The sequence below is a fragment of the Benincasa hispida genome, chromosome 11 (genome assembly GCF_009727055.1).
Source record: "Benincasa hispida cultivar B227 chromosome 11, ASM972705v1, whole genome shotgun sequence".
NCBI lineage: Eukaryota > Viridiplantae > Streptophyta > Magnoliopsida > Cucurbitales > Cucurbitaceae > Benincasa > Benincasa hispida.
In genome coordinates this window covers 41,351,586-41,374,343 of record NC_052359.1, presented here as the reverse complement: position 1 = coordinate 41,374,343, position 22,758 = coordinate 41,351,586, and the positions used below count along the sequence as shown (strand labels likewise).

Sequence of the window (22,758 nt, the reverse complement as noted above, 5' to 3'; positions counted from 1 at the left end):
CACATAAAATTCCTATCCTTTAATTTTTATAAAACAATAAAAACTTGGATGGTTTTTCTTTAAATGGCAAAATTGCATGTAGTCTCCATCATATCCAAGGTTTACATAAACCTGCCTTCAAAACACTGATCTCAAGTTTTCTAAAACCCTTTCACTTAAGTTTAAGATGCCAAATGTAGTATCCAACTTAATACTCCATAAAGATTAGTACAATTTAATTAAGTTCTTCTCTAGTCCTTTAACAATACAAATATATCTAATTAGTTTATATTTTATACCATCACATTTAAGTAGAATTCAAATGAGATTAAATCATATATATCATTGATTAAAAGATCAGAAGTTCAAATCTTCATTTTTATACAATGAATGGAAATGGAAACAAAAATCCTATGAATTTCAGGATAAAATTTAAGTTTCGTTTCTTGGCTTCATCCTCTCATGATTGTTTTCTTAAATGCAATGAATAAGGTTCTCAATAATTCTTTTGCTAATGAATACGGATCATAATTCTCCCACCTTTTTTTTTTCGTTTTCTAAAAATAATGCAATATTTCATGTTTTGACTTCATCCACCTCCATGTATCTCTTTCAATGAAAAAAGTATTTTATAAAAGATTCTGTTTCAGAAAGAAAATTTTGTTAGTGGTAATTTGTGATTAAACACGTGACTAAATTATACAAATATATGTGTAGAAAAGAATATATGTAAGTGTGGTCTAGAATGCATTTAAATATAAAATAAAATTATAAGAAAAAAAAAAAAAAGAAGCTAAATATACTTTTTCTCTTCTTTCTAATCAAAAGTTTTGCAGTCTTTCTCTCTTATAAATTTGATTGATCCATTTAGAATCTTTTCCTTGTATATGTGTGTTTGAATGGAGTTGGGTTTGAGATTAGGAAATGATCAAAACCCTCCTCCTCCTCCTTCTTCTTCTTCACACCCAACACCTCTTCATTTTTCCCTTTCTTTTTCCTCCATTCTTCAACCATGTAATGAACATCAACCCCACAATCACAAACACCAAAACCACCTCCTTCCCCTTTCTCTTAATTCTTCTCCGCCGCCCGCCGCCACCTCCCGTCGATCTTCTCAAACCGGTATTACTTCCTACCTCCAATGGAAAACCAATTTTCCTTTTTAATTTTGGTTTTTTAGGCTCTGATACCATATTAATGATGTGATTGGGTGTATTGGTTAATGACAAGTAAATAGAAGGATCAGAAGGAGCAGGTGTCTTTACAGAGGTGATAAGCGGAGCAGCGGCGGACGACGAGGGTGGAGGAGAATTGGGAAGATCAAATGGAATAGTTTGGTCAATAAGAAATAATAGGGAAGAAAGAGAGGAGGAAGAAGATGAAGAAGAAGAAGAAACGAATTTGGGTAGCAGAAAAAAATTGAGGCTTACAAGACAACAATCGGCGTTTCTTGAAGAAAGCTTCAAACAACACCATACGCTTTACCCTGTAACTTTCTCTCACATCTTCTCCTTCTTTCATTAACTACTACTTCAATCAATATCAATCTCACTTTTTTTTTTTTTCTAATTTTTCTATAAATTTATTAATATGTTATGCAAAATTTAAACTAAAATAGTACGGTTGTGATTTAGAACAAAAATACTATTATATCCATTTTAAGTCTCATTTTTTAACCTTTTTTTTTGAAATTTTTAGAAACAGAAAATAAGAAAGTAAAGTAATTAAAAACAAAATTTTATTGTTTTGTGTTTAATTAACTATGAGTAAATGATCATGGGATTGAAATTGCAGAAGCAAAAGCTAGAAGTTGCAAGAAGACTGAATCTTCGTCCTCGTCAAGTAGAAGTTTGGTTTCAAAACAGACGAGCAAGGTAAAAAATAAATAAAAATAAATAACCCACCAACCTGCTCACACTCTTAATTTCATGATTTTCTTTGAGGCAATCGTTAGAATATAACTCTTCTAATTATTTATTATTACATTATTATTATTTCATGTTTGGACTATCAATTTTGTATTTTCTTAGTGAAAATCCTAGCCACGATTAACATTAATAAATAAATAAATAAAAAACAAATGATCTTATTTCAAATCTTTTGACTTTTATGTTGGACGCGGTAAAAGTGAGAGTGTTTGGTCACTAACTTCAAGTGAGTGTATAGTTCATCCATGTTTATAATTATTAGAGTTTTTAATTAAAATATTACTATTTTAAATTCTTTTTTGTTACAATATTTACTATATTCTATTCATCCTCTATTTTCTTTTTCTTTTTATCTAAATAATATTTGATAATTTCTATTCACACTCAAATAGTCTGCATTTTAAATACAAACTATTATAATCTATAGACTATAATAACCAATTCAGCATCCTAAACACTCACTAAATTTTGATATTATAATTTAGGTTCATTGTTTCTTTGTTGGTATTTATTCTGGTCATGATTTTCATCGAGAAAACACAAAATTGGTAGTCCGAACATGCGATAAAAAATAAATTAAGGCTGAGATGGTATCAATACTATCTATTAAAAAAATAGCAAAAAATTATGGTGTTATTTGTGAAAGGTGATTGAACTTTTTGTGCTATTTCTTAGCTTCTTTTTTTTTTTTTTTTTTTTTCTTTTGGGGGCAGAACGAAGCTGAAGCAAACAGAAGTAGAGTGTGAATACTTGAAGAAATATTGCGCAACATTGACCCAACAAAACACAAAGCTTCAAAAGGAACTTCAAGATTTGAGAGCTTTAAAAACTACCCATTCTCTCTTCATGCACTCTCCCGCCACCACTCTCACCTTGTGCGCGTCTTGTGAACGCGCCGCCGCAACCCCAAACTCCCGCTGAATAACACTTCCACCCCCTTCCATTTTCACCAACTCACTAATTAATTAGTATCCCATTATTAATATTTTTTCCCTATTATTTTTCTCGATGAATTCTGAAGACTTGAACTTTTTTTTCTTTAATTATTATGTTGATGACATTTTGTTTATTTGATTTTAATTGCTGTAGTTTTTCACGGATAGGAATTAGAGGGAACCGAGAAAAAAAATGATTTTCATTACAGGGTCAATTACTCAGCATATTACGTATATTATTTAATAATTATTTATATGTTTTTTTTTTTCTTTTTTAGTTATTAAAAGTATATGTTTTAATTAATCGGATGATTCTTTTTTTTCCCCCCCTTAAATTATGAATGTCAAGGTTTGAAACTCACAAGCCAATCTTGGATATAACTCATCCATGTAGAGGCATTTTCTTTACAACTGGGTCAATAGTTTTACAAACTTGTGTATCTGGGAAGAGTCACATTTGGGTTGAATTTGAAATTTGATTGTGAAGAAAGAGCTTTTAGTCTCTTAAGGAACTTGTCTATGAAATGACTTGAATCAGCAGGATCGAACATGGCGCCATTGATGTTCACGACTCCTGGATTCTGACTATTATACACAGAGAAACTTATGGCAGGCTCGTAACCTGAATTCAAACAGAAGTGCAACAATCCTTTTGGAAATACAATCACATCGCCTGCTTTTAGAATAGTCTGAAACAGTTGGTTCCTGGTGTCAATGAATCCAGCTAAAACAATACCTGTGAATCATAGATCCCAAAAGATATGAGAGCAAACACGGGACGTCCGACTCTGAAATCGTGTTAGATCACCACTGGACCTAAAAGTTTGAGTTGATGGGTTTCAGCGTATTGAATCTTATTTAAGTATTTTGAGCATACCTACCTTGGTTCAGAAAGAACATCTCGGTGGCTCTCGGGTGTGAGTGAGGAGAAATGATCGCGTCTGTACCCAAATCAGTTCTAGAAATAGAAAGCCCCAATGTATTCAGACCAGGGAAATCAGCAGCAGTGACGATCTTCACCAACAAGTTGAACTGATCATCGGAGTTGATCGGTCCGGTTAACTTTGCTGAGTTGAAGTCGGAAGTTGTAACAAGGGTGGGGCTTTTGCAATGGTAGCCATTGATGAACTCAATTCTGTCTGTGGCTGTTGGACAAGTGTCAAAGACATTATTAGAATCTGCTACTGAGATTCCAAGACAAGCAAACAACACAAACAGGAGAAGGAAAATTAAGGAAGAAGCTGATGATGGGTTCTTCATTGTGTTATGTGTGTGTTGAATTGAGAATTTTGGATGAGACATATAAATATCCTTGAGTTGCAAGGCTTTTGAGGTTGCCGACAATGGAAGAAATTAGTTTCCCAATTCTTGGAGTTTACTACTGGATTTTCTATTGATTATGCACTAAGAGAACTTCATTGCTTAAAGCAAAATTTGACAAGAAATTTAGTTGTGTTATATTCATTTAGTAGAGAGAAATTGTTAATACGAAATTATTGTCTGACCTTTGAACCATTTTATGATTAGTTTAACCACTCTATTATCCCATGCTATAATTATAGTTAATTGGTATTTGTTATTAATTCTACGACTTGATGTGTATTATAAACCATTTTGTACCATTTTTGTCCTTTTTTTTTTTTTGCTCTATTTTCGAAAACTATACCTATTTCCTAATATTTTTCTTTGGGTTCTAGTTCACTATGAAAAGATACGTTGAATCTAAAATGAGGATAGTTTGATTGACATAAAACTTGTACTATCGACTTCGAGATTAGATATTTGATTTTCTTACCTCCCATATTGTTTATATATATTTCCATGTTGAAATAATATCTAGATTTCAAAAATTGAAAGAGTAGCTTCTGAAAAAGAATTCTTTTTCTATTTTTAAATTTTAAACTTTTTGTCAAAAAGTAAAAAATTACACTTTAAAGTTGAGTACTCTCTTAAGAGAGAGAAAACTCTCAAACCGAGCTTGTATTTCTTGTAGGCCAATTAGTGTAAGTACTCAATTGATAAACTAATGAATATCTTTTTTAGTACAACAATTATAAGGATAGATTGAATATCTTATTTCAAGGGAAGGAGTAAATGTCAATTATAAGTTTACTTTGACAACATAACTTGTTTACTTTGACAACATAACTTAATTGACACATAGATGTACTACGAATTAAGAAATTTGTTATACTTAAAAAATTATAATAATAGTTGGGTGGGGAGAAAAATGCATGAATGTATAGCCATTAGTTTTAAAAGTTAAGGCCCCATTTGGTAATCATTTGATTTTTTGTTTTTGTTTTTGAAAATTAAGTTTATTTCATCCACATTTCTTATAATGATTTGTATCTTTCTTAAGTACAAAAATTGAAGCCTTAACCAAATTCCAAAAACAAAAACAATTTTTTTTAGTTCTCAAAAATTGACTTGGTTTTTTAAATCATCAGTAAAAAATAGATAAGAAAAAAAGAAATTTGGAGGTAGAAGTATTTTAATAGGCTTAAATTTTAAAAATAAAAAATAAAATAAATAAAATTGTTATCAAATGAGGTCTAAACTTTTTAATCGGATGAACTAAAAGAAATAAAGAAGAATACTATCTATTAAAAAACATCATAAGTTTGTATCTTCTTAAATAAATAAATAAATAAATAAACTGTTGTTTAAAACCATCATTTTGTAATGCAAATTTCTCAATCATTTTACTTGCAAAAGTACTCTACTTCATGGCTACTTCTAAAGCACAACTAAAAAAAATTGTCTTAATATGCTCACAGAATGGATCACAAAAATATTTATTTATTATTATTATTATTATTTTATTTTGTTAATTTTCAATTTTGGAAAAGAGGACTGGAAAATTTGAAAGAGACAACCTTACTCTTTGCTAAATATATGGTTGGAAAATTAGAAGGAATGACTATATATATATATACATACATACATACACCCTCGTTCTAATGAAATTTGGTCAAATCGAAATTTAGGTTTAAATTCGACTGATCTTTTTTCTTTTTTCTTTTACCCTTGTTTTGATCTTTCAACCTTTTCATTTCTTACCTTTTAAATTTTTTTTTCTTATTCTAGTTTCACGATTATGACTAAAGTGATCTATTTAATCTTGAAATTTATTGAAAGTTGTTGGTCTAAAATTAAAATTCTAAAAACTAATTAAAATTATGAAAAAATACATTTTTGGTCCCTAGGTTTTGAGTATAGTTTCTATTTAGTCTTTAGGATTCAAAATGTTACACATTTGGTCCTTAAATTTTGAGTTTGGTTTTAATTTAGTCCCTAGGCTTCAAAATGTTACAATTTTAGGCTTAACATTTGAATTTTGCTTCAATTTGGTCTCTATGTCTCGAGGTTTACACTTTTAACCTCAATTTGTCATTAAATACTCACTTTTTCGTATTTTGGAGTTTATTTATGTTAATAAATTAAAAAATGTTAAAAGAATTATAATTAATTATTTATTTTTAATTTAAAAATGTAAAATTGATGTTAAAAATGTAAAATCTTAAAATCTATGGACTAAATTGAAACAAAATTCAAATCTCAAGAGTAAAATTGTAACATTTTGAAATTTATGGACTAAATTGAAACAAAATTCAAAATTTAAAGACTAAATGTTTAATATTTTAAAATCTAGAGACGAAATAAAGACTAGAGTCAATCGTTAAAAAAAAAAAATAATAATAATAATAGTGATATCCCCTTAAAATTACATGAAAACATGTTGAGAAAATATTAGAAGGTGATAATATCTGCTACATTTTCCAAGAAAGGTCTTGGAATTTCATCATCAAGCCCCTTTGGGACTTGGGAGCAAGCAATTTGCAATGTGTACCATATCATTCATGGTTATTAATGTATTGTCAAAGGACACAAGAGAGCAAACAATTATATTCACTTTACACAAAGGGCCTACTCATTGTGTAGTTTTCTTTCTAAACCTTGGAAAAATGGAACAGTTTTGTTATGTTATTTCAAACAAAATAAAAGAATATCTAATATCTTCAAATTTAGTTGTCATTTATTTTATTGTCATCATTAATTATTATTTACACGAATAATACAACTAACTACAAAATTACATCACGAGATTTAAGAAGCACAAACCAATTGAGATAAGGTGTATGACGCAGAGAAAGAATCTTTTCTCTCAATACCTTGGAGAAAAGAGACATCACCCAACTGTTGCATCGTAGCCAACTCTTTTTTTATTGAAAAAGAGACTTTAGTAATGTCCAGCAGGTTAATGACCTCCAGATAGTCGAATTCAACCCAAACATGATGAATAATGAGGAAAATAATACTATGATGACCATCACAAATAGCTATTTCTTCAAGAATCTTGAATTTGTTGCATCTTGATATATATTTAAATGTAGCATGTCGAACTTTGCCTAGATGGTCTAGAAGTACCCACCCTAACCCTGTTGCCTTTCTCTAAGGTCCCAAGTTACATTATATTTAGCTTCCCAATGTTTATCGAAAGTGGGTGCCATCCACTAAGGGTAGAGTGTAGACAGACGAGGTACTAAGCAATTCTCCACAGGTATTTTTTCATTAATATCCATGCAAAAATGACTTTTGTCATCTAGGATATACATTTTTATTAAAACACTAATGGAATCCATAAGAGTTGGCACTTTTTGGAACGACAAATTATTTCTAGCTTCCTAAATCTGTTACGCAATGACCATAATCATATCAAAATTCTTGACAGAGACACGATCAGAGATCCAAGACCAATGAACCTGATTACTCTATCGCTTCCTGTCATCGTACACGATTTCCACGTTAGAAGATAGAAATTAAAGTCATATTTCTTTTGTTTTACCTGACATTTCCACATAAGATAAGTAGATGTCAAATTAACTTCTCTTGAAGAACTAAATTTACTCTCTTTTTCTTTTTAAAGAGAATTAACTTCTCTTAAACGTGTTCATAATTAGGAAAAACACCTTATCCTAATCTTATGAAAAAAAAAAAAAAAAAGTTAATTCTGAGTCATTCTAAGTCTATAGGAGATAACCTCAATTTTCATATGAACTTCAATTTAAAAAACATAAAACAAAATTCATGCTGTTCTGCCTTAAAGAATTTTGTGTCAACCATTTGTTGTTTAGATAGTTGCTTTATAAACAGATCCATTTTTTTTTTTTTTAAAAAAAAAATAGAACTTTAAAAAGAAAAAAGGTAATTTCTTTTTAAAATATAGTTAAATTACAAAGAAGTAATCATTTTTTAAAAACAGTTCCAATTTAAAAAAAAATAGTCAAAAAGAAAAATATCAATTTACACCCTTGAAGATGATTGTTTCAATTTAAATCATATACTAATAATTGTATCAATTTAAACCTTAAATTTCATAAGTGTATCAATTTAAACCTCAGACTAATAATTATATCAATTTAAAACCGAAACTTTCATAAGTATATCAATTTAAACCCTACACTATGTTTTATTTAGATAAATTTATGAAAGTTTAAAGTTTAAATTGATGAATTTATGAAAGTTCAAAGTTTAAATTGATACAATCACTAATTTAAGATTTAAATTAATACTACTCCAAAATTCAGAATTTAAATTGATACAACATTAGATTAGATTTAAATTGGGATATAAATTAATATTTGACCTTTATAATTTAACCTTAACAATAACAAATTAGAAATATGGTAATTGCAAGTGCACAATAATTAACATCTCTGCACTTCAAAAGTGACTTTAAGCACTTTTCTTGTTCATCTTCTTTGTTAAATTATGACACTAGTTACTTGAATTTGGTATATTTCCAAACAGTTTCCTAAATGTTAAATTTTTTAATAATGCTAATAATTTCCAAAGAACACATAACAAAACAAACTTTGCTTACTACCTTGTGAAGATTGAGATTCAGACATCTAAAAATAAAACTCAGTGATTCCTTTCAACAACAGAAGTTGAACTTCAAGAAGCCCAAGAAAAAGTAATGGAGATAGGTACAAAAAAAAAGGGAAAAATATGTGATTTACTTCTCAATGTCCTCCATTTCTAACCTCAGTAAATGACTTGATTTTCTTAACCTGATTCAGACCATATTATACAATTACAAATTGTCAAAAAGGAACTGATAGGAAGACAAGAATTACTAATATCTAATCAAATATCTATCTGGTGCACCTACATATAATCCTCGGTGCTTCCGTTGAATGTTTCTTGAGTTCATCTGTAGTTGGGGAAGAATGATTTGGACAAAAGTCCACAGTGAATTTTGAGGGCGAGGATTCCAGGATGCATATTCAGCTTCCAGTAACATTATCCGTCCGCAACTGCTCAACTGGAGGAGGAAGGAGAAGAGCGAGCCTGGTTTTGTATCTTTCAATACGTTGCAACCGTTCTTCTCTCAATCTGTAGGAATTATACGAACAGAAAGCAACAAAACTATCTTGAATGTGAGAATGTACAGATATCCAACGTCATAACTTTGTAAGAGAGCAATAGGATACAATTTGAATCAAACTGACCAAATATCATCCGGATTTGCTGAACTACAGAGATGAAAGAATAATAGAAATTAAACTGGGAAAATAACACGCACCGTGATCGGACTTTCTTTGCACGTCTAACATGTCTTTTCAATAACTCCTGCGTTGACAAGTGCTCAATGGATCCCTCATCCTACAAAGCAGAAACACAGGTAAAGATATGTCCAATAGTTCTTGCAGAACTTGGATAAAAATGCTTCTGAGAAGAATTTAGTTTGTTGATAACCTAGAGGATTTGGTTAAGAGTGCAGACAAGAAACAACCCAGAGAACCATAACAAATGGTGATATTTAAGTACGATTTTAAGTCAAGGGCTTGAGGTCCTATATTTATGCTAGCAAGCAAGCAGTCCCACCCCCTCTGGCCTCTTGACAATGGTACAAAGTGGATGTATATACCTTTCATCGTTACGGTTTATGTGATTTCTCCCCTCAAAATGTATGGGTTCGTCAAGTAAATGTCTTGCATTGCATCAAATTCATTATCCGAGAAAAAATAATTGAAATTCATCAAAAAACTTATTGCATATAACTACATACCCTTCATTATATCTGGATCTATTGTCAAGACCCAGAGATCAATAATACAACTAAATGATTGCGAACAATAGAAAAACCTTTAAATTATGAAGAAAACATAAAATCAAAAGAACATGCTTCTCACCAATGATTTGCATTGATATTTTATAGACGTCTGAGCTTAATCTATGAGTGCAAACTGGACTGTACTATTTCCCCACTGTAATTTTTATTCATCAATTTATTTTGATTTCAATACCAAATCTTAAATTCACTGCACAAAAACCAACCTTATCTTCCTCATCAACTTCTTCTTCGACAACTTCCTTCTTCTGTGATGGAACAGCACCAGCCGCAGCAATGGGCAGTGGTCTCGGAAGTGACCTCAAAAAATTTCCATACTGTGGCTGCCAATAGAAAAAGTTATCAGCAAGCATTTTTGAAATAAAAAAAAATAATAATAATAGCAAGCATATGTTCCTTTGTGTGAATATATTACAAAGAGCAACAGCAGAAAAAGGAGAGGAGATCTTATCAGCTAATATTGCCTTTTAAGAACAGAAAATAGGAGGGTGTATACAGCAAAGAGTAAGAGCAATGGTTTTTAATATACTTAAAGTTTCTATTGGAATGGGAACTCTCCACAGAAAGGGAATGCACCAAACGATAAAGAAAAGAACTTTGTCTAGCAGAAAGAATGTATCGAAACATACCATTACTAGTTAAGCAGGAGAAGATTAAGTAACCATTGAAAATAAGGGCATAAAAAAGACATAGGACTTGATGAATAAATTTGCATGCAACTAATGAAAGAACAGGGGAAAAGATCGAAGCAGGATAATATACACTCTTCATCAAGATTGTTTAACATTTTAAAACCAAAGATAAAGTTTCCCCGTCTACTTCTACTCAAGTTATTGACTCATCTATACCAGAGATTATATGAAAGAATACGGAGGCACGCAAAAATATTTGCCCACAAAAAGGAGCACCCAAAAGAAAGGGACTTCAATCGAGCAATATAAGACTAAATGAATAATTACAAAAGGAACTCATAACGGACCTCCAAAGAGAGACATTAAATCTCACAAGGGACCTAACATCGAAAGAACCCCACCCCCGCCCACCAAAACACACCCTAGCTTTCCATTAAAAAAAAACTTTCCCTCCAACACAAGATAAAATAGAAAGGCCCAACAAAAGACGGTAACTTCCTCAGTAGTCTATCCGAAGCATTGATTCTTCCGGACAAAAAACTTCACCTTATTTGGGATTTTCATCTTCCAGAGACTAAAAATAAAATAAAATAAAGGGACTCCCTAGCAAGGGAGGGGCCACCAAATGAAGAAAAAAGGATCTACAAGAAAAGCCCTTGGAGGGACCAAGACTGCAAAGTCGAAGGACTCTTCTCCCCTGCCTAAACTCGAAATCACCCAATAGAGAAAGGAGATCCATAATCCAACAGACAACAGAGCTTGAACGAATGAGAAAGTGAGCTCCCTGACTGTATCATAATATCAGGAACATTACAATTTTTCATAGCATATAAATGGTAAAGGTTAGAAAACATATTGCATATCTATCCCGCAACCACCTATCCACCCAAAAGAGAGTACACTTTCTATCACCTACCATACATTGAATCAGATCAAAAAGAAAGAAAGCTCATTAGAAATTTCTTTCTACATGTTTATGAATATGCCTTTAACACCATTCGAAATCCAGTCAAAAGTATGAGACTGTACTTGGTCACGGTAATCCTATATCACAGGGAAGAGGACTCGAGGGAAACACACCATAACCATTTGGTTGATAATGCTTTGTCATGAGGCCTTAAATTCCGTAACTCCAAACCTCCCAAGTACATAGGCTTCTTGAAAATTGCCCAATCCACCAAATGTCCACCTTTACCTTCCTCCACTCCTTCCCACACAAAAGTCCCTCATGAGTTTCTCCACTCTTTTACACACCAGGCTTAAAGAATTTAAATAAACCAAATTTTGCATCAATGATGATGAAGAATCCAATATTGATATGTGCAAAATATGAATGAGAAAGATACACATAAAGGCCAATCCACTGTAGCGTTGACACTTAATCATAAATCTAATCCTATAAGGATCTGACAAATAGTATGTTGTCATATTAAAAGGACCAAAGTGCAGTTAAAATCCACCCAAAGGAAAGATCAATCAGAACTGACACAGACCTGGCTTTCTTCTTGAGAACCATTCCTCAGCCATGATCGACAAAGTGCATAAAGGGAAGCCCCATCAGTTATTCGAACCTAACAATAGTTACTATATTAGTATGCCATGAAATGGTATTTGCTACATTTATAAAAACAAAGTGGTAATCCTAAGCAAGTATTTATCAAACGGAATTGAGTATCTGATCATACAGAATGCAAATCCATCTTCAGCAATCAAGCACATAAATATTGAATAAAAATGAAGAAGACGCCCTTTATTTCATACAAAAAAACATATAAAACATCTACCATCACAGTCAAATTGATCCCTCCCTCCGTTCACTAAGTCACATTTTCCCCAACTTATGAATCAAATGAATCACTAGGTCCTTGGTAGAAGAATAAATATGTCAAAATTTTCAATTTTATAAAAAGAATTAAACAAAACTTATCCACAAAATGACTGAAGCTCCAAAAAGGCAAACTATTTTACACATCATACTCGAAATGTAAGTTCAACCTGAAACTAGCAGTAAAACAAGGTAAGGAAGATTTGCAAACATCAAAATCACATATATAAGTGATCATCATTCAAACAGAAATGAACCTAGGAACTTTTCCGCGCCACAAATCTTTGGAAAAAAGAAAAAGGAACAAACTTCAGAATTTTAGAGCTTACTTTTCGATCTCTAACCACGCAAAGAGCATCGTCTCTAACTCTGTCCCCAGACAAAAAGCACAATGTCACAAGTTTAGAAAATCATGAATGAAAGATATGTAACATAAGGAGCAACCCGTTACCTCATTTCTTTACACCCATTTGACTCGCAGATTGTTGATGGAGAAAAAACCTAGAAAGAATGATAAAATGAATTTAAGCTATGAAAAAGATCTAGGGAAGAGCGTGGGGGACACAAAAAACTCATGGGGTTCGATAAAAGGGCAACAGGATCGATTAAAAGAGATTTGGGAATTCAAAAAATGATATGAAAGAACCGACCAATTGAAAAAAACAATAACTCCACAAAACATAATTGAAAAACCACATGTTGGTTAAACTGATAACATGTAATTACTATCCCAATAGTTAGAACAGAAACAAGTCTACAACTACAAGCATCCAACGGTCACACAATCTCAAGTTCAAATGTCAACTCAGCTGTTCAAGACTTCAAGTCACTATTCAACAGAAGAAATAGAAATTGATGGGCAAAAAGCCAGAGAACCAACTGAAAAGCAGATTTCAATCTCGCAATTCTTGTAGCTAACGAGCCAAAACCTGAACTCTTTTAACCCATCAAACTAACGCCTCAAAAGCTAAATCAAATTACTACCCAACTAACCTTTGGATCAGAGGAATTGGGGACACCTTTAATCGAACCCGAAATGGAGGACCCAGAAAAGGGAATAAGCTGCTGCTGCTGCTGCAAGTTGGGAGGTCGAGCCATGTGCATTGGATGGCTCATGGAGTCTAAATGAAGCGACCCAATCGGCCGATGGGGGAAAGTGACGACGGGGCGATATGCGTAGCCGCCAGGGTTAGCCAGCGTGACGGTCTGATCGGCGGGAAGGGGCCGAATGGGGCGAGGAACGAAGCCGCGGCCAGAGGAAGCGACAGGGTAAAGAATTGCCTGAGATGCATCCTGATGAAGCTTCGGCAATTGGTTGTTGGGAGTTCGAACGGGGATGGACTGCGCCGCGTAGAGGGCTTGAGGAGGGTAGTGGAGATGGTGGGTTTGAGGAATTGAAGAAATGGGTCTGGATGGCGCTTGATTCGCAAGCGGACGAGCAATGGCGGCAACGGCAGCGGCGGCGGTAGTGGTGGCTGCAGCTGTAGTTAGAGTGAAGGAAATCGGAGTGACGGTGGTGGTGGAGGGGGCGGCGGCCGTCGTATTGGTGGGGATGAGAGGGGAGTCGACGGGCATGGTGGCGGGGAATTTGGGAGTTTGTGGTTTGATTGTTTGAATATCAAATTCGCCAAATAAAACTTGAATTTCTGTGAATTGACAGGATTGGGGGTTTGGACTCGTGGGGGCCGTTGAAAGGAATCAATTCAATTTTAAATTATTGTTTTGATTTTTTTTTTACTTCACTTAAATTATTTTTATTACTTCAAATATATACTTTGTTGAGTTTTGTACTTTATTGCTTTCATTCTGATCTTGAATTCTTTTGAAATTTGTGTTTTAGTTTATGTGCTTTTGTGATTGTGTTTAAGAAAGACAAAGACTTTGAAGATATTTTAATACTTGTCTTTCTGAATTAAGTCGATAGGTTCATCATGGAAGACGGTTAATAGATCAATATAGAATTTATTCTAGATATTTGGAAAGTGAAATTTCTTGAAATTATGACGATATGCTCTTGTCTTGAGAACATGTTTTCCATCCATGTATTCGAATATAGTGGTTGAATCGGATTGCTTTGAGGTCATAAATTTGTTCAATGATGGAGTTGTTGATTTGATTGAAGTCTCCTTCGTTAGTGAGGAGACTAAGGATAAGGGAGTTGATTTGAGAGTTGTCTTATTCTCTCATATTCGTCGGGGTCAGAATGTGCTATCACGTTATGTTGTGCATAAAGCTTTGGAGTATTGTGTCTTCAACTCTTTAGTCTTCTTATCCTTAGTAGTTTACATTGTCTTTATCGCATGATTTTCTTGTATAGTTGTTTGGTTGTATTGTATCATTTCTTTTTTTTTTTTTTTTAAAAAAAAAAACTTACTTTATATAATATACATCCTTAAAAACCTACATACGTAGATATTTTATATTTATGAAAGCGAAACATGGTTGAAGAGTGTTTGAAAAATATTCGAATTAGATAATTAAAAATGGAGAATGTGTTACGATTTGGATATATCTATAATCATATATAATGAAAAAAATTTAACTCATTTTTCTATATGAATAATGGTAAGGTGGGATGAGTATGAGTAGAAGAATGATAATCTACTTTGTTGTATTGGATTTGAAGTTTATTAGACTTATTCCTATCAAACAATAATGAGAGATCCAAAAGGCAAAGATAATGATGAAAGTAGTGAGATAGGTGAAATTAGAGAAGGGTAGAGGGAAACTTAGGTCGATGGAGTATTGATGTTGAGAAAATTGTAGGAATGACCCATTTGACACAAGGCCAGAGCGAAATTTGACTCACTTTTTAAACTTTAATTTTATAACTTTTTACTTGTATCATCACGAAGTGAATTGTGTACATGTGTGACTCTCACTTTTGTTTCTTAATTCTTGGTATCATTACTAGTTGACTTTTCTTTTATTCATTTTTCTTTTTTTGACATTTTTCAAGTTGTTATTCCTTTAAACATATTGACTAGTGGAGTATTGAGTAACAATCATTTAAAAAAAATGAAAGAGGAAAATAAAATTATAATAATGAATCACAAAAGGAAGAAAATAAAATTATGAAAATAGTGAGCAGTGAGTGGTGAGAATTGAGAGCAAGAGTCAACTTTTTGTACGAGGTTGATTCTGGAAATGTTATTTACAAAAGGTAGGTTAGATTTCATTTGGGTTTTAATGAAAAAAGCCATGACTATACAATATTTTTTTTAGAATGAAAAACAACGTATAAAGAATTACATCTTCACATAATAAAAAAGAAAACCACTCCTAGATAAGCGGAGGACAACCAACTTAGAGGAAATTTCATCGTTCAAGGCCTTGGTTGCCAGCTTATGAGCTAAAACATTATGTGACCTTTGAACATATGATTACACTTATGGCAATTGACTATAGTGATGACGTTTTTTTGATAATGAGTTTTTTTTTTTTTTTTTTTTTTGATAATATGTAGAGTGAATTAAAATTCAAATGTCAAGATTGATAATATAAATTCATGTTAATTAACATTCACTCATGTTTGGCATTTTTCAAGTGATGTTAATGGTGTTTTTTAGTCATAATTTTATTAATTATTTAAGTTTGGGGCTAAGGATGAAACTAAAATTTTAATACAGAATTTGGACTGATTACCTTGGTATGGTATGAACATGATTTTAAAGCAAAGAAAACCCCCTGAAAACCCATTTTTCCTCTCAAACAAACCATATCATATTCCATAATTTCCATTGATTGGTTCCTTCTCCTTGCAAATTTCCCCTTCTACTATTCTTCTCTCCCCCCCTGTGTTCCTTCATCTCTCATCTTCTTCTAGCTTCCATACAAGAACCATGATTTTCGTCGATGGAGCACCCTTCACCGTCGAATCATCTTCATCAAATAAGGTACCTTCCCACCTGAATCTTCACTGTATTGCATTTTCTTCTCTCCCCAATTTTCACTTGAAACTCCTATTTCAAACATTCTGATGAACCCTTCTAGCTTATCTTTACAGTCTCCCGTTTTCCCATCTCTATATTTGGTTTTTTTGTGAAAAACGATTCGGAATTCCCGCACTTTCTTGTTTAACGATGTGGGTGTTTTCAATCTCTTCATGGGAACATGGATTTTGAGCTATTCAATAATATAAGTTTGCTATTGTCTGCTCTCTGATTGTATTTTCCACGATCAAGTCTCTGTACACACTGTTTGACTGTCAGTGTTTTAACTTCTGTTAAGGGTGTTAAAGTTTGTAATGATTCATCTGCTCATATTTGAATTTATCTGGAGGAAAATTCCTGAAACGTAAGTCTGTTTGCCCTTGATCATTATCATGTTCTTGATCTTTTGATCTTGTGAACGACATTTTTTACTGATTAATTTTCTGGATATGACTATATGAATGGCTTGTGATAAGGAAATAAGTGGCAATGAATTGAGCTAGAGCTAAAAGATTTTAAGAAGGATTAAATGCTTGCTTCCAAGCTAAGTTTTCAAGTCAAAGTGAAAGAGTTGCAACTTTTCATCCATCAAAAGCCACTCTTTCATCCAAGAGTCACTATGAATCTAAAAATCCAGATTCATCCACGTGTTTAATGAATATTTGATGTATTCAAGTGATCTGTCTTGTTTGTGGAGTGCTTTGAAGATCAAGGATTGATGAGAGTTTCAAAGCTTTGTCCAATCCTTGGTTTATTAGATCATCTAAGTAATTTGTTATCTAGCTTATCTTAGAAGTTGAGATCAAATTGGTTTTGAGGTCTGTTGGGGTTGAGTTCTTTGGGTCTCATTTTTCAACATGTTCTTAGATCCGACAATCAAGGTTCCTTAACACTTGGAGAAGATATTCTGTATGTATGATTGACATATTAGCATCTTATGTTTTTCCTTTTAAATTAGATCACAAGTTTTTAGGTGTCCAAAACCATGCTTGGAAAAAGTTGTACGTTGTTTAATCATTAAGAGAGAAATGCTTTTTCTGAACAGGGAGCTGATGTCCTGTATGCTTTAATGGAGTGCCATTACCTTGTCAATGCCACAAATTCATTCAAGGGTACTCCAGAGATGAGGTTCACAGTTTCTGAACAGTCTGGCGTGGAGAGATCAACTATGAGTAAATGGATTTATGTGTTTCAGAAAGAATATGCCATTGTAGATCCTGCATTAGTGGATGTGATTTTTTTTTCCCTCTCCCTTTCTTTGGTTAAGCTGCTCACTCATGAATTTCAATTATGTCCTTTCCTAATTCTCTTACTGGATAATTGATATGAATAGCTGCAGAGTAACTGAAATATCTTTTAACAGCTATACTGAAGTCAGCTATTGGATTAAATGGCTCAAAGATTGAATGATCTGTTTTCCTGCATTTTTATGCTTCAAAACCTAGTTGTGTTTCCAAGACTTTATTGTGGCCAAACATCTAATTGCTCTTGTGTCACAACCACGACCTTGCTTAAACAGGATCAACTTTATAGGTTGTACAACTATATCATTGGGTTCTAAAATATATGATTCTTATGTGTCCCATGAGATGTCAATAATACTCTGAAGATTAGGTTTTTGAGATCGTGAAAATCCTCTGAAAAATGCCAAAAGATTATGATATTTATCCTTAGGACTTCAACAAAGAACCAAAAGCAAATTTGTTCCCTTATTCAACCATAAGTATTTTCAATTGCATTCCGAATAGAAGTTGATGCTTACAGAGTAAGAAGGTATTGGACCCTCATGTAGAAGTGTGCACTTTTAATAAATCTATTAAAGTAAATAGTCTACTTCTCTAGAATGCAGATTGCTGTTCTTGTCTAACTGTGTCTTTATACCCCATAATGCATAACTAAAGTTTGTTGGCACTGATGAAGCAACAACTTGTGTGGGCATAGCTATTCGGAATCGAAAAAATGGAATGTAAGAATTAATTCTGAAAAATTATATATATTCTTCTGCTAATCTTGCTATTAGGTCACACTTATTGTCAACTTATGCATCCTAACCCCATTTCCTGGATTTCAGGACATCTGTTGCACATATGGATTTCCCAGACATCATCAAAATTGCTCTCTCGCAGATGTTATCCCTAGTTGTTGATCCCGCTTCTGATGTTGAGTTAGATGTAATTTCAGGATGTCAATCCCCCTTATCTAACAAACTAATTGCTCTTAGAAAATGCTTGAGGACTGATTTTGAATCTATTACCAATGCAGGTTCATTTAGTTGGAGGTTTTGAAGATGTTCTACTCGAAGTCTGTCCCAGGACCCATAACTTTGTGATTGATTTCCAAGGATGCTATCCACAAAATCAGTTGAATTGAATCGAATGAATTGGGCTTTGATGCAGGAAAATAATAATATCACCCGGACAGGAGATCATAAAAAGATGGAGGGTTATTCATTTCCACTGTGTAACAAAATTATCGAGAGTTTGTGGACAAGACCAGAGAAATTTCATCTTCAGACTCTTTGTATTCTTAGGCATAACACTCGCCGAGACTCTGAAGGGAATGCTTACCCTATCTTCAACGGATTCGTGGTCAGCCTTCGCTCCATCCAGTTTCATGTTCTGTTTATTTGTTCTCTTTTTGGGTTCAGTTATTATTATCATCACAATTTATGAGCAGATTTACAAACTATACAATTTAACAATAAACATGCCAAGAAGATCAGCAGTGTTTGAGTGTGTTTGGGAAAACCTTTTTCTACCTTTAGAACAAATATTTAATTAAATATGCTCGATTAACTACTTTTAACTTTCATTTCCTTTTATACTGTTTCACTGGTTACTTTTCTTCGTTCCAAAATCATGTGTTTGTGAATAGTCATTTTAAGCATATTTGGAGATGAAAATTGTACTTTTCTGGATTTAATGCAGAAGTGGATGTTTTTCTTATCCTAGTGCTAATTTCATTTTGCATAATGTGATTTTCTTTTTGCTAGTTCAGGTGAAAACTTCTGATGGATCTGTGTTCCCTGCTAGCTTTGATAGTACTTCAAGATGTCCAGATGAAGTTGTTCGGAGAATTCGACTATCATCTTCGTACGAGGATCCAAGTTGGGAGGGCAGACTGTTGGAGACCTATGAAACTCAAACTGATCAGTTCAAAATCGAACCATGCCGCTGGTAAACTGTCAACCTTTAACTGGAAATTCTCCCCCTGATCTCTTTTTCCCTTTTCAAATTGTGAATGTTTTGTTACAATTTACTCAGCTCGACAGCGAATGATGTTCTTGTGATATAATAGGTCGCCATGGAAACAACGCATTGCTTTGTCTCTACAATGCCTTTCCGATTCCGAAATCCTTCAGTCATGTTCTACCTCCCCTTCTGCAGAAGGACCGGACTTCGTGGAGAGTGCTAGAAGGTATCACATGTCAAGTACACTCCAAATAAGATACATTTACATGCTATATCATCTGCAATCACCTAAATTTCGAAACATTCTTCCATCGAATTATATACTTCCTTCCTCCAAGAATGTTTCAAGAGATTTTTTTCTCGTATAATTCGATTTATAATAACCAAATACCGCTCGTAACGTATATGTGGAAATGAATATTCTCTCCCTCTCTAACAGGCAGTGGGCTTATTTAGTCGAACACCCAGATTGGAGAGAGACCTTCCCAAAGAAAAAGCCAAGAATTTTTAGAAGGGCTGCTGATGGAAAATGGGAAAGGAACTTTAACTGACTTCTTCTGTGCTGATTTCTTTGTATTAATCCCCTATAGTTATCCTTTTAATGATCTGTGACATTGTTGAATATATTTCCATTTCTTTTTCCATTTTAAATAATGAGAGAGTATATTGTTATCTTCACCCAAATAAATTTGAGTTTATGAGTTTTTAGTCCATTCACTGTTTTTTTTTTTAACTAACCAATCCACAAAACATAAAATTGAATTGTCTTCAGTTTTTGTCCAATAACTTTGGAAATTTTGAGAAGTGCCCATTGATCCACCTATGAGATTCAAAAATGAATTTATTGGACACAATTTAAAATTTAAAGACTTCTCATTTTTAAAGGTTACAAACCTCTTAAACAAGAAAAAAAAATCTATTTAAACATTTTTAATGTTTTGAGACTATTTGACTGAAACTTAAAAGTTTAAGGATTGAACGAAAACTTTTAAAAATAGTAGCAACTGGCATTACATATTGTTGAAGAAATGACGATTATTTTATTGTTATATGAATGCTTGCATTGCTAATCACTATGATAAATGCATAAATTTTTTTTAAAGTATTTTTTCCTGTATTTTTATATAGATTGCCCTTTAAAAAAGTGTTGTTTTTAAAAAAAAAAAAAATGAACCAACTTATTTACAAATATAGCAAAATATTATCGAAAAAGTATTGACAAAAATAGGGTAGCAAAATTGTGTACCCGATACACGATTTTTATGTCAGCTAACGGGGGTCCACGAGTTCCATATTTTTATTATTTTTTTTATTGCTTTTTGATTTAAGTGGATATAAGGCGGAACAAATCTATTTGAATAATCTATGTGAAAAAATAGATTTGATTTATTCGTGGCTAGAAATTTGATTCAATTTTTATTTTACAGGCCTTTAAAAATTTGAACTTCACAATAAAAAATTCTACAAAAATACAAAAAAAAAAGACAGAAGTTGGGAAAAATGAAAAAAAAAATAGATTTAGTCTTAATTCATGGGTAGAAATTTGATTCAATTTAATTTTTATTTTAGCCTATAAGAATTTGAATTTCACAATAAAAGATTCTCCAAAAATGCAAAAAAAAAAAAAATACTAAAAAAATAAAATAAGAAGATGGAAAAATAAAAGAAGAAGACAAAATTTGGAAGAAATGTGAAAAAAAAAATTAGTCGTGACTTGAAATTTGATTCAATTTTTATTTTACCGTAGGCTTTTAAGAATTTAAATTTCACATTAAAAGATTCTCCGAAAATGCAAAACAAAAAACACTAACAAATAAAAGAAAAGATAGAAGTTGGGAAAAATGTGAAAAAAACCGATTTAGAATTAATTCGTGACTAGAAATTTGATTTAATTTTTATTTTACTGTACCTTTGAAAATTTGAATTTCACAGTAAAAGATTATCCGAATATGTAAAAACGCAAAAAATATCGTGGACGGGTACACGATTTATGTGCTGAGTCAAAACTCATGGACCTCGTTCACGATTTCACAACTCTATTTTTGTCAAAAATTTCAAACCAACCCTATTTTTGTTAATAAATATTAAAATAACGTTATTTTCTAAAAAAAAATCAATATTTTACTATATTTTAAAATATTTATAACAATTTTATCCTTAATAACAATTATCTTTAAAAAATCTATTTTTATGTCGATATTATGAGGTTTGTCGTTGTCGTTTTCAGGCAATTGCGCGTCAACTATGAATCGAAACAAAATGGCCATCTTCTGTGCCATGTAAGTATTTCAAGCTCAGAATTACGAATATACCCTTATATAAACGTACGAATTCAACTCTAATTGAGTCGACCAAAAGGGTAATATTCTAACTTCCTCATTTCAAATGTTTTGATCATCATCTAAACTCTTGCTTGAATTATTCATTTACAAAATAGTTAAAAGTTGACCTTGAATGACAAAAGGAGAAAATAAGGTTGTGTTGCAACTTTATGCATATATTTCATATTGAAAGGTGTCACACCATTCTTCTCATAACGTAATATTATTTTTTGTTGAATTTTAGGAGTTGATCATATCTTCGTAGGAGTCGAGGATAGCACCTTAAAGCATCACTAATAAATGCTAAAAGTTGCTGGATGTTGCAAAACTAAAGGTCCTAGAATTCTTACAAACATTCACAATTTATGATCAATTTAACTTCGTTTGAAGATGAGTAACTATTAACTCCAACATAAAATCTATAATGGTCACTTTAACATTCTAAGACGGCTCTCCTAGAATTAGATTGATCAAGACTAATTTAATGAATCGATTTAACTTCAAATCTAAACAAAGATTTGAAAAAGGCTACACCAAGTGTTGAAGACACTTATGTTTTAAGATAACAATAAGTTGCCATTAGCAAAGTATTATAAGCCATTTTAAAGGTTAAATGGACCAAGAATACAAAAGTATTTTGAAAGCAAACAAATGAAAATTTGAGAAAATAAGATCTAGGAAATGAAAATTCAATTGCACATCAATTGAGACGTTTAAATGCAGAAGGAAAAAAACATGGCAACACTCCAAATCGCCTTAAATATCTATTCTAGAAGACGCTAGGTTTGATGAGCACTTCTGACAACATCATGAATTTCCATGAGATACAATCTGACTGACACCCCTATATAAAATTTCTGCATGGTTTTCTTAT

General features: G+C 32.3%; 4 protein-coding genes across 4 annotated transcripts; 2 read left to right on the top strand and 2 right to left on the bottom strand.

Annotated features, from left to right (window-relative positions):
* The first annotated feature begins 878 nt into the window (after nt 1-878).
* LOC120091640 (homeobox-leucine zipper protein HOX11-like) lies at nt 879-2,848 on the top strand. Its single transcript, XM_039049743.1, has 4 exons — nt 879-1,101; nt 1,217-1,467; nt 1,774-1,853; nt 2,621-2,848. The coding sequence occupies exons 1-4, from the start codon at nt 879-881 to the stop codon at nt 2,826-2,828; spliced, it is 762 nt and encodes a 253-aa protein (XP_038905671.1). The 3' UTR covers nt 2,829-2,848.
* Nucleotides 2,849-3,141: 293 nt separating this feature from the next.
* Nucleotides 3,142-4,167, bottom strand: LOC120091639 (germin-like protein subfamily 3 member 4). The gene is made up of 2 exons (XM_039049742.1): nt 3,724-4,167; nt 3,142-3,578 (listed from the first exon to the last, which is right to left on the bottom strand). Exons 1-2 carry the CDS (start codon nt 4,142-4,144, stop codon nt 3,268-3,270), a joined length of 732 nt encoding a protein of 243 aa, XP_038905670.1. The 5' UTR covers nt 4,145-4,167; the 3' UTR covers nt 3,142-3,267.
* Nucleotides 4,168-8,707: 4,540 nt separating this feature from the next.
* LOC120089997 lies at nt 8,708-14,098 on the bottom strand. The gene is made up of 7 exons (XM_039047459.1): nt 13,434-14,098; nt 12,892-12,941; nt 12,770-12,809; nt 12,109-12,186; nt 10,190-10,306; nt 9,435-9,514; nt 8,708-9,244 (listed from the first exon to the last, which is right to left on the bottom strand). The coding sequence occupies exons 1-7, from the start codon at nt 14,013-14,015 to the stop codon at nt 9,136-9,138; spliced, it is 1,056 nt and encodes a 351-aa protein (XP_038903387.1). The 5' UTR covers nt 14,016-14,098; the 3' UTR covers nt 8,708-9,135.
* Nucleotides 14,099-16,085: 1,987 nt separating this feature from the next.
* LOC120091993 (protein N-terminal asparagine amidohydrolase) lies at nt 16,086-20,266 on the top strand. Its single transcript, XM_039050178.1, has 9 exons — nt 16,086-16,336; nt 17,418-17,603; nt 18,274-18,338; nt 18,444-18,543; nt 18,635-18,673; nt 18,769-18,960; nt 19,370-19,548; nt 19,670-19,789; nt 20,003-20,266. The coding sequence occupies exons 1-9, from the start codon at nt 16,283-16,285 to the stop codon at nt 20,112-20,114; spliced, it is 1,047 nt and encodes a 348-aa protein (XP_038906106.1). The 5' UTR covers nt 16,086-16,282; the 3' UTR covers nt 20,115-20,266.
* Nucleotides 20,267-22,758: the final 2,492 nt, after the last annotated feature.